This window comes from Cottoperca gobio, chromosome 13 (genome assembly GCF_900634415.1).
Source record: "Cottoperca gobio chromosome 13, fCotGob3.1, whole genome shotgun sequence".
Classification (NCBI taxonomy): domain Eukaryota; kingdom Metazoa; phylum Chordata; class Actinopteri; order Perciformes; family Bovichtidae; genus Cottoperca; species Cottoperca gobio.
In genome coordinates this window covers 14868255-14880307 of record NC_041367.1, presented here as the reverse complement: position 1 = coordinate 14880307, position 12053 = coordinate 14868255, and the positions used below count along the sequence as shown (strand labels likewise).

At 40.2% G+C, this 12053-nt stretch overlaps 2 protein-coding genes across 2 annotated transcripts in view; both read right to left on the bottom strand.

Moving 5' to 3' along the window:
• The window catches only part of nxn (nucleoredoxin), a 56853-nt gene extending 47865 nt beyond the window's left edge, over positions 1-8988 (bottom strand). Inside the window, exon 1 of the mRNA XM_029446608.1 lies at positions 8477-8988. Within this exon, the coding sequence (XP_029302468.1) occupies positions 8477-8785 (309 nt within the window). The 5' untranslated portion in view covers positions 8786-8988. The remainder of the gene's footprint in view (positions 1-8476) is intronic.
• A 645-nt stretch (positions 8989-9633) lies between these two features.
• Positions 9634-11904, bottom strand: txndc17 (thioredoxin domain containing 17). Its single transcript, XM_029446386.1, has 4 exons — positions 11626-11904; positions 11341-11422; positions 10348-10423; positions 9634-10107 (listed from the first exon to the last, which is right to left on the bottom strand). The coding sequence occupies exons 1-4, from the start codon at positions 11768-11770 to the stop codon at positions 10039-10041; spliced, it is 372 nt and encodes a 123-aa protein (XP_029302246.1). The 5' UTR covers positions 11771-11904; the 3' UTR covers positions 9634-10038.
• Between the last annotated feature and the right edge of the window lie 149 nt (positions 11905-12053).

The window sequence follows — 12053 nt, the reverse complement described above, 5'->3', positions numbered from 1 at the left end:
AAAGAGCTGAATCGATATTATGGAAAAGTCTCTGCTCGGAAGCAGTCTGTGACCTTTTAGACACGTTATATCCTCAGCTGGCTCATTATCCTGTATGAGATTAACAGCTCACTGGAATCTGCCCAGGAGCAAAGTGAGGCTCAACCAACAGTTAGCACCAACTAATCTGAATTACGTAAAATCAGCAACATGGAAACATTACCCCAATATTCTTTTTCATTTACATAAACAAGGACATATGCCCGATCTCCCAGTGGAGACTGGGAGTGCAAGTTTCTTCCAGCTGTCAAAAAGCCTAGGTGCTAGTTAAAGTGCTAGTTCTGGATTTTAATATTGTTCAGTTTCCTATGGTTCTCAGGGAACATCTTCAGTCTGTGTGTAGCTGAAGGTTTGGGGTTGCCGGGTGTGCGAGTGCATGCTGAAAGGTTTTCATAGGATGTCACTGACACGTTGCATTTTGAAAATACTATCCAGTCTTACTGTCATTACTTGATTAAAAAAGGAATAGCTCAGCATTTTGTGAAATATGCTTATATGCGTCCTTGACCACTATAGTCTGATACGGAAGATATTATAGCTTTACAACATCCATTCATGCTATTTACAACTTTCTTTTTTTCTGCAGTCCTGCTTATTGTAAGTTTAAGATATGGCCAGATGATGGTCATCCTAATACAGTACATCATGATAAATGTTTAGGTATGGAAAAAAAATCAGTTGTCTCACAAATCGATGCAGAATATTAAAATCCCATGATGTGATTACAGTGGCAGACAATAAATAAGACTGCTCACAAGAGCAGAGTGGAGCCTGTTCTCCATCCACATACTCTCTGAGCCTGAGGGAGTGACGACCGTTTCTCCTCTCAGTCTTCACTCGCACGTACGCACGCGGTCCCTGACCTCACATCACAGCACAGCAGTTAATGTACATCAGTGGTTTCCAACATTTTTACTCTGACATACCACCACATGCCTATCAAGTACCCCTTAAAGACCACCCGCCAAGTTACAATAATGTTTTCATACACTTGAATCGAGTTCAACTGTTTAGGTTTGGTCAGGTTGTACAGGTTGTACTGTAATGTACCCATTACTTTGAGCCATTTCAACTTTTCATCCATTACTCTCAGCTAACTATTTCAACTGTCATTACTTTCATCGCACCAATTTGTAATACAAACTGGATGCTCATTTTCTTTCAAAAACACAAATACAGCATGTGGATATGTCTCTTATTTTCTTTCCACAACTGCAGATGTACCCCCTGGGTTAATGGTTGTGTATCAGCAATGTATACAAGTTAACTGTAATCAAGCACAGTACAAAAACGGAGGATCTGTGACAAAATATTTTTGGCAAACTTTGTCAGACTGTATGCTTGTCAGTTGCAAGATAAAAAAAATCCCTTCGCCGCATGCAACAGCTCAACTGTAGGCAAGGCAGCGGGGCTGGTGCCAGCGTGCCATGCTACACGCTGAGACACTGGGTCTCTTTGTACGGCAAGCTTCTTTTCAGGCAGGAGCCGGAGCTGCAGGAGCACTTACACTTGAATGAAAACACCATAGTGAAGGGGGGTTTACTGCTTGCATATACACAACGGTGCTTCCATCCTGGAAGCGGGGTGGTGGTAACATGGAAGCGAAAGGGGTTATCGTCCAAGGGGAAACTTGTCACGCCAGAAATTGTCATACTATGAATAAATTTACATCAAATCAACACTGCCACTCACTGATGGAGCAGATATCCTGAAGGAGATAGGTTTCATTGAGTGTCAGAGATAAAGATGAACATTTACAGTGAGTGTAGACAGTCCAAAGCATGCAGCCATCATTGTGGATCTTTCATTTAGCTTAAGAAATATGATCAATGGTGCTGATGATGGGGAAACCGGGCAAACACAAAAGAGCCAACATTCAATCTAGGATAGATAACAAAAGGAAGACGACAGACAGCCCTGGATGGCAGGATGCCCCTGGGGCGGCTATGCTGTTATTATGTTGGAAAGGGGCTGCTGAGCTGCGGTGTGGGGCAATTAGAGACCGGAGGATTGAGTGGGGGAGGGTCCAGGCACAGCAACCCGTCCATGAAGTGTTCTCAGCTCAGAAAAAACCTCCCGGAACCGGCAGGCAGTAGCGTTTTAAAAAAAGAAAAGAAACAGCATAGCAGATGATGGTGGATTTATGATTTGAAATAACAACCATCTGCTTATTTCCATGGAAAGAAGCTTGGTATAAACTGCTTTCCTGTCATCAGCAGAATCCCAAATTAATATCGAGTGATCGCATGCTGAACTTTTTTGCTGCACTGGATTGAATGACTTGACTGGCAAATATGTGACAATTGGGCTGGTTTTGGGGTAATGTGCGCAAGCGGATGAATCATCTGTTGTTCTCATCGAGAGCCGCTGCAGACACTGCGGTGAACACATTAGCCCCATGTCTATTATCTTTAAAGTCACTCCTCTTCGGAAAGTCCTGACTGAAAACCATACAGGGTCCAGGAGCAGTCCAGCTGGAGAACACGGGGACAAAAGGGGGAAAAACCAATCCCAGAGTATCGTTTCGGGGGTTCGTGGACCGCAGACAGAGGTTGAAGCCTTACAGCTATTGTGTGTTGTCTTACAACGGGTAGATAACGGAAGTAAAACAGATAGGGTTGCAACAGGGAATGGGTTTTTACGAGACATACAGCGCGACTGTTCCCTAAACTCTCACTTGGGTAACTTAAGCCTCCGAACTTCACCTCTGATGTGATCTCCATTGTCACCTCTCATAATATTACAGATCTCCCAGTAAAGAGGACACAATGGGCAGTGAAAGGAGACAGTAACACAAGCTTGGTGGTGTGAGATGTAACAGTTGGCATTGCCAAGTATCCTGAGCCCTCACAAACACACAGTTTCCATGCCCTCTGGCCCTGAACGGCTTCAGTGGAGCAGGTGTCTGCCCACATTCTTTACATAGGCTCTTGTCAAACATGGCGCACAGCAACAAGGCCTCACAGCCGCAGGACAATGGAGTCACATTAAACTACAGCACTGCACACAGGCGTGCACACTTCAAGCCAGAGTCAAGGTAACAGATTCTGCAAAGTCAGCTTACCGAATCCTAAAAAGTAAGCGTAACACAAAGCCCATGGAATGTATAAATAGTAGTAGAACTAAAGCCATGGTACATTTACAGTGGATATGGATATGAATATGTTGTCCGAGGTTCATCATTGCAAATATCCAGTCAGCTATTAACAAACCCACACAACCTGAAGCGCAGAATGCAGAGATGCATATCCTAACTAAAGATAATGCCTGATGAATGTCTGAAGCACTTCCTGTACCTTTTCCTGTATAATAAAAAAAGTAATAATATGTCATTTAAACAAAATTACTATCTACTTACAGGTATTATGTCAACAACACACAGCTTCCTTTGACTAAATCTAAGGCAGGCCCCTAAGTATTGTTGACCTGAGCCATGTTGGGGGAAGTAAAAAGGCCCTTATTGTTTCCACTTACCACCACAACGTGCATTAACCAGAAAAACCCCTGTGTCACAGTTTAGTTTATCAATTAGAAAAAGAAAGATATCAACGATCGGTGTTCATGTTATTAAATTGTAAAGACAAAATTCTAAACGTTTGCGTGTATTAGGAATAATGTATACGTTTTTTCGGGGGTTATGAATAATCTTTAAAAGTAATTAAACATCATGAAACTTAAGGCTAAGTGTCCTTTTAGAGTTTCATGAGTCATCTAATCTGCCAGGGTCAAATGCCTTGAAGTAAGGATTATCTTATTTTCCACTTAGTCCCAGAGCCAACTTCTTATTAGGCTACTTACTAAAGCCTCTGCACTTTGATCAGAGTTAGGAATCTAAAAGAGAGTGCCACTATTTCCGGTTCACAGCTTCGGAGTAGACCACGTTAGACCACCTTCTGTTTCTTCCATCTACTGTATGTTGGTGTGCAATGTAGAGCTGCTGCATTGAGTGACTCTCCCTCCACATACATCCTTAGTTAACCTTCCCAGTCCAACTGGATCTCATGCATTCTGCATATTTTTAGGATGATCCATTATATGTCTTAGAATTAGAGCAACTTTTAAGGACCTCACTTTGATATCCCGCTGATTCCATCCACCAAGTTTTTTTTCCCCCATGAGCTGGATCACAGGCATGCTGAGCAGAAACTGGTGACGAATACATCCTCTCAATCCTACAATTAACTTTTAAGCTCTCAAATACAGATGTTCCACATCACTGAAGCCTCAAAAATGTCACATGCTGTTGACTGTATTAGCTCACACTGCGCGAGCGAACACAACTAAAGAGGAAAAACATCTAACGATACAGGCCCACAAAAACCAAATGCAACACTGACAGATCAAGAAGAGGAAATTACCACCTGCAGATAAAACAGTTTGGGGCCCTTTCAAGCCATTTCTAGTGTCACAGTGCAAGGAGCCATCATGGGCTTCACTGCAGTTTTCAGCAGATCAGTGACATATTGATGAAAGGCGTGCTTAGCCCCTCTCTGAAGCCCCTTGCACCCGTAGCCCCTGGCTGTGAGCCGAGGGAGCGTGCGTCCTGCCCCTGGGGGCAGACCACGGAGCAGAAGCGCTGACCAGGAGGACTTGAACAAGAGGCCTTTCTCTCATGTGATCCTCCCCCACTCACACTCCTGCAGGAGCAACTCTGGCAGGATCTCAGCTTGTTTGCCCTCCTTTGGTCAAGTTAGGTTTTAACATCGCGTTGGCTAAGGCTTTAATTGATTTACATGGATCTCTCCTCTCACTCCTGCCGCACAAGTCCATGTAAGGCAGTGCCAGCAGCCAGACAGCTGGCCGACCCCGGACAACAAGCAGACGTCCGCTCACTGAGAACGTGCTATTCGGGGCTTCCCCAAGACAAACACTAGTAGAGATCATGCATGCTGTTCAGAAACAGCGTTGTGACCTCTTGGACTGCCTGGCTTTATCAAATTTCCACTCAATTATGCAGACTTTAACTGACCCAAGCGTAACCTCAATAGAAACAAAATATGTCAGTCAGACATTGACATGAGGAAATAACAACATTAAATCCATTGGCACCTAGATTTAAATGGCAATTACACTTTTCAGTCTTTTTTATTTCGGTTACAAAACCACCAGAGAACTACATGGCAGCATTCACCTCAAGGAAAGATTAAATAAAGATTGGCCTCAACTTTAAAGTTCACACCACCAGCCTTTCCCTCCTCTCTGCATTTAAAATCAAGAATAGTATCCATTCTTGATTAAATAACAAACATTTCCTGAAACGGGAAGGCTTTGATAATGCCTGAGTAATAAGAAAAGAGGACAGCCTCTAGTGAGAGCTATATAGCCAAGTCAGTAGAGGGCAGAGGAGGGGGGAGCAGATGGGTGTGTGGGGGGGTCAGAGACTCTTTAGGTGGGCGGTGAGGCTCTGAAAGACTCGACTGAAAAGAAATTGCATCCTTCAGGGGATGAGTTCAAGTCAAATAGAGTCCGAGGGGAGGTGAGAGGGCCACTTAGTCTCTGCTGACCAACAACATCAACACAGCCGTGCACTGGGTCAACATCACTAAACCACATACAGTAGATCCTCTTCAGTTACTGCAACACTCACATTCACACACGCAAGGTGTCTTCAGCGGGCTATCTTCCTCTGTTGCTCAGAGCCAAATAAGAGACTTTATGTTGTGCAATTGTATCACCAGCTGACTTCACGCTTCCTCATTTGCAGAAAAAGGAATCTCGCACTTGGACATATTTTATAATAACCCGAAAATTAATTAGAGCTGCAACTAACAATTATTTTCAGATTTTTTGATTAGTCGATTCATTGTTTGGTCTAAAAATCACCCAAATATATTACGTTTACTATCATATACGACAAAGAGAAGCATCACATCTTCACATCTGAGAAGCTGGAACAAATATACATTTGGCAATTTTGCCAGAAAAATGACTGAAACGTATAAATCGATTATTAAAATAGCTGTCAATTAATTTTCTGCTGATCGACTTATCATTGCAGCTCTACAACCGGAGTTAAAACACCAAACCTTGGACAGGACAAAGTCTCCAGTATAAATTAATGCACAGATTCCAGCATACATATCTGTACCATTCTAATACAATTGAAATGCCGAAATGCATAAATCAGCAAGTGGATGATGAAGAGTAATGACACGCTCTGCACACCTCACATTTTTAAAATAGTGTTACTGTACTAAAGCTGGTGACTGAAAGATTCATTTCCACTGCCGTGTTATAATGGATGTGGAGAGAGAGAGAGAGAGAGAGAGAGAGACACAGCGACAGAGAGACAGAGACAGAGAGACAGAGACAGAGAGACAGAGAGACAGAGAGACAGAGAGACAGAGGACAGAGACAGAGAGAGAGACAGAGAGAGAGGAAGAGACAGAGAGACAGAGAGACAGAGAGAATAGGCCGAAAGGTTGGATGAAGCCCAAACTCAACCAAAACTGCAGGCCTCTGCAAAACACAGATACACAACCGTGTTGTTCTATTCTCATGAGGCCGAGACGGCGGATAGACCACCAAGAAAAGAGCACGCACAATGGTTATGTTGAGGCTCCAGATATTCTCCACAAACAGTTGGACACACAATAACGCTGCACTGTGGCCATGGATGTGCTCCGCCCCACACAACAACAAGACAACCCCCCCCTCCCCCCCCTGTTATCTCTGAGCCTTATTCACGCCTGGACTTCATTATGAGGTGTAATAGAAATCATCATTGGCAATCTGAAAGAATTTACAAGACAATGATGCAGTCCGAATCGTGTCTCCCCCTACACAAAGAGCAGTTAGGGTTGAATTGGCTAAACGTGGCAAGAATGGAAAAGATGCATTCTTTCTGCAAATATACAGACAACATGCGGGCTACTAAACATTTTAGGCCACCATGTTTTTATATACACATTTCATAGGACAAGGTTAACATATTTTCTTTTGCAATTGACAATTTTCTTTTGTATATGTTCTCCTCTTTAAAGTATATTCAGGCCTTATCTTAAAAACCAAGGGGTCAAAATCCTCTTAACCATTTTTTTTTGACAATTTCAAATCCATAGCAATCCATTTTACTTTGCAAACAAACATCAGCATTCACCGTCATGCATGACTGATACGATGCAAATACAGCTGACCACTGTGTTTGCTTATACCTCATCATCTGCATTTAGCTTTAGTAAAAGAGAAAGACCTGTGCTGTACACAGAATGCTGGGATGGCCCACAGACATCCTGCAGCACATACGCACTGTATGCAACACTGAACTCCTTTCTGTCGTTTGAAAGGACTTTGCTTCATGTTTATGCAGCTGCTAATACCTCTTACTTACTAGTAAAAGGACATATCTACCATATGTATTTATTTATTCATAAACAATAGTAAGTTACTATTTTTATTATTTTGTTGCCAGTTTTGCTATGAACAAAAGAAACTGGCAAGATTCATCTTATATATTAAAACTTTAGATATTAAATAAGTCAAATGTATAAAAAGGAGATAAATGATGCCGTTTAATAAAGTAGTAACATCCTAGAATAAAAATATATCTATTTGCTTTGTCCATTTCAACTAAATGTTCTAGATAAATATCATAGAATAATGAATCCAAGCTGCCTCATGATTTACAAAAATAAGACAAATACAAAATACATAATAAGTGCAATAAATCAAAGATTCTGAACTAAAGACCCTCCAAGCAGTGCATTGTTGACACCATCAGGAAAGGCTATAAGAGAAGATGATGGCAAAAATAAAAAGGCCTTCACTGGGCAGACTACACATGCAGCAACATATCATATGATAAATGCAAAAAACAGTCCTCCGAGATGCTTATCTGATATATCATGTGGAATAAAAACCATTCCTTTGACAGAAATGTTAGTCAGTGGAGAGACAAAAGGAAATTACGTCTTTCTTTCAGTTTCCTCTCCTGTTAATAAGTTAGGAATGTCTGGGTCTGCCACAATTAGATTATCTTGATACAATTAAGTCAGAAAAAGTAAGGAAAATAGTTCCTATACTAGCTGTAGGTATCATTATCAAAAGGGTGAAATATTATTTAAATAAACATTTCTTTCATTGGCTGTGGGTTTTTTTTTTTAAACCCATGGCTTTATTCAATTTGATTTTCTGTATAATACGTGTGTGTGTTCAATAATTAGATTTACTTGGTAAATAGATTACAAGATATTTTAAAATGGCAGAAGTCCAGTTGATTAAAGTCAGATTTAAGGGAATCTGATTTGAAAAAAAAGGTAATGAAACCAATTTAATGACCCAAATTAAACCATGTACACCTGTGCACTGACAGAAGAAGCAGACATGGCCTACAGGGTGTTTTCCACTGATTTCCAGCCCACTAAACACAGTAAAAACCTCTTTAGGGAATAAGCACTGATTTGGCAGTTTCCCTCTTCATCACCAAAGCCCATCTTACCTTTTTGTGTCTGTCTTTGAAAGGTAACGCAGGCCATGGCATCTCCTGCAAAAAGTCTTGCCAGTGTTTCTGGTCCTGATCAGATGAGATGAAGACGATTTCCAATTTGTCCTTGTGTTCAGACGCCTTTTTGAACCTGCTGTAAAACTCGCACAGGCTGCCGTTGAACTGCTTGCACGGGGCGTTCAGGCTGCATCCGAAGAAGAGCCCGACCAGGGATAGCTTGGCGCCCAGCGCCTGCACGTCCAACTCGGCTTTCTCGCTGTTGACGAGCCGCTCCCCGAGTAGACTCACCAGAAACTCCGACATCGCGGCGTACAGTCCTTTAACACACAATGTAACCCTCAGCCGAGGCTGCTGTTCATGTAACCGCTATGTTCAGGCGACACCCAGCACTTCCTCCACCTCCTTTTTGAGGTTTTTAGGTGAGCTCCCAGCTCCTGTGAGGCGTTGCGGTCTATGTTTCACCGCGGCTCGTCCTCCGGTGTGAGCGCTGTGCAGGAATGCGCTCCGCTTAAATCTCCCTGACTGCAACAGCGGTTGCGCTCTTTCCCCCCCTAAAGCATACACTTTAACCATGACATCTGGTTATTACAGCTACACAGATGATACTTTGTCACTATATTCTGTGGATATTTGACGAGTTAAGAACATACAATACACCTACATTATTTGAATGTCTGAGTTTACATGTTTTATATCCTCAAACTTGTTTAAATTTCAAATGAAAAGCAGACGGATTCTAGGTTTCAACTCAAAATGACGTTATACTTTGTTAAATGCTTGAGGATTTGTTTATTTAATAATTTATTAGAAAACTATACATGAAATTCTGCTAATTTCCAAAGGATAAATCTGGGGCATTCCATTCTTTCGGATATGCCGCCACCTAGTGTTCACACGACGAAACTACACGAGCTGCAACACATGTTAAAGTAGAGTGGAGCTTTCTGGCACATCTTCACCTACTTACAAGGTGAATGCGTGGAGAAGGAACGTGATCTTAAAATGGAGTAAAACACTTGTATAAATAAGAACCTTTTCCATCCCCCAGAATGGAAATGATCCAATAAAAACGTCATTGTGAGACATTTAAGCTTGTGGGCTTCATCAAGGTCGTCATACAACACATTACAAATAACATTTTACTACAAATGTTCAACATCAAGTCTTACTTTATTTGAGTTATACTTCAAGGCAACAAAATAATTCACATACAAATGGTCACAATAAAGAAAATATATTTAATGATCAAATAGTGTGTTAGATTAACAGCATTTGAAGAAATGTATCAAGTTTAAATTACAATGAAGTGATTGCACATAAAGCAGCACGAGAATAATTAATATGAGTTACATCCATTCCACATGTTTTTATTTGCAGATGTTCCTTTATATAATTAATTGAATAGCTGTGTCTTATGGAGGATGCTTGTTATTTTGCTTGTAAACTTACACAGTTGCTGATAGCGTCACATTACAGAAGGATAATGCTGGAATTGAATGGTGGTAAAAATGTGCTGTTAAACAGTGAAGAAATGATGACTGATCAGCGCAGGTCCCTCAGTCCTCAGTGAACATCATCCTCACCAGTTCTGACTTGAAGCATTCTTCCTCCACCAACTTCTGAGGCTGAAACACGATAACAGGGGGTGGCTTTTAAACATTTCTGTATTACAGGTACATTTACTCCGTAGTCCACTCGAATTACAGGAATAGTAAAAATGTATGCATTTTTTATATGCACCATTTTATAAGAATGAATGTTAACTGGTCTACAGTATCTAATTTCTATGATTTTTTCTACATTTATAGTACAATTATTTTTTGTCTAATGCATGTCAATGAAATAGTCAAGCAAATGAATCTTACTGTGCCATATCGCAGCAGAGTGGGGACTCCACTCAACTTCAGTGTCTTCTTGAAGTCATTATTTGAATCCTTCCAACTGAAGCATGAAAAATACATTATTAGCTGGTATAATTCACCAGTACCACATACAAAAAAGCAGACTTGAAAAGTATGAGGTTGATTTTTTAGCTTTCCAATATGTATTTGCAAAAATGTGACATTTTAGCGGGATTAAAATGATGAAATCTATGAAATAAGCATTATGTGGTGCTCTAATTTATGTCATACAGCTTGCTATTCAAATTGTACAAAAATCCCTTTTTGTCTTTTACAAACAAAATGTGATACAGATTATTACTGTATAGGTGTAAATATCACAAAACCAAAGTCTTTGAAAAGATAAAGAAGTTTCTCTGAAAGAAATACTTCTGTCTTGACTATTAACGATTTCTGCTTGGCTACCATTCCTTTGTCTTGTAGATTATTGATTATTGATATGCATCACAATCTTTCTGGCTGTCTAGAAATAGCAACAATAGCAATATTTTAACTGTGCTCCCTGTAACTGGCTCGATAGTTTGCCTTGAATGTAAATGTGAAACAAAATCCAACTTTATGATGCAATTTTGAAACTATTAGCTGATAAAAACGGTTGGTTGAACAATGTCAATTTTGATGATCACATAATATATTTTTAAGTAATTTATCAAGTATACATATTTGATACGTGTTAGTGGCTTCACAAATATACAATAAAGAATTGTCTTTCCATTTCATACTGCTTCAAAATCATGTTACATCCAATTAATTTGAGTTTTGGCTGAAATATGTTAACAACATTACGGTAGGCTCTGATTGCCTCTGATAGCTATTATTTATCATATTTTATAGAGCAGATGATTAAATGCAGTACTAAACAGATATATGTATAATTTAAGTTTTAATTATATGGTGTGTTCTCTTGTTTTGTGACAGCACAGTTTGCCATAATTTAAAGCAGAATAAAATACTGACTAAGGCCTTTCTCCAACTTGACAGTAGATGAAGACAGAGCCATCAGGAAGATGAGTCAGTTGTCCTCTTACAACTGGCTCCGCTGAAATAGAAGGAGGGAAACTGTTTAAAATGACTGAATGACAATGTACCGACTGTGAAATAAATACAGATCATTAAAAGCAAAGCAGTTTACTAATAACTCACTACCAGAACAATTAAAAGTTTGTTAAATACGGTTACGTTACCCTATAATTCAATCAAGTCTATTGACTATTTTACGGGATAGACAATATATGAAGTTACCTTTCACACAGTCTGGACACCAGCTCTTTCCTTGGGCGTCTTTATTACCAGAGAAATACGCAAAAATATCCTTTCCTTTTCTCTCAGATATGGCGTGACAGAATTCATCATATCCGCGCACAGTCACTTCTTCGTAGTGGGCCATCGTTTCGACGGAGTTAGTGTGAAAATGCACTAAAATATTAGACTATGAAGCCCTAATAAGTGTTATATCAGAAATACTGCTTCTCTAAACACTGTACCTCGAAGAAATACTCAAAATGTGACAGTACTACTTCCGGTCTCTGCAAAGGTTCTTAAAGTGATCGTGTACCTGAAAAGGTCATTAGGCATTTTAAAATCTCCTTTGTTATATTATTTTAATAACCATATTGCATAGCATGTCACACATTCAGAATATATCACAGAAGGGAATATAATTTTAAATG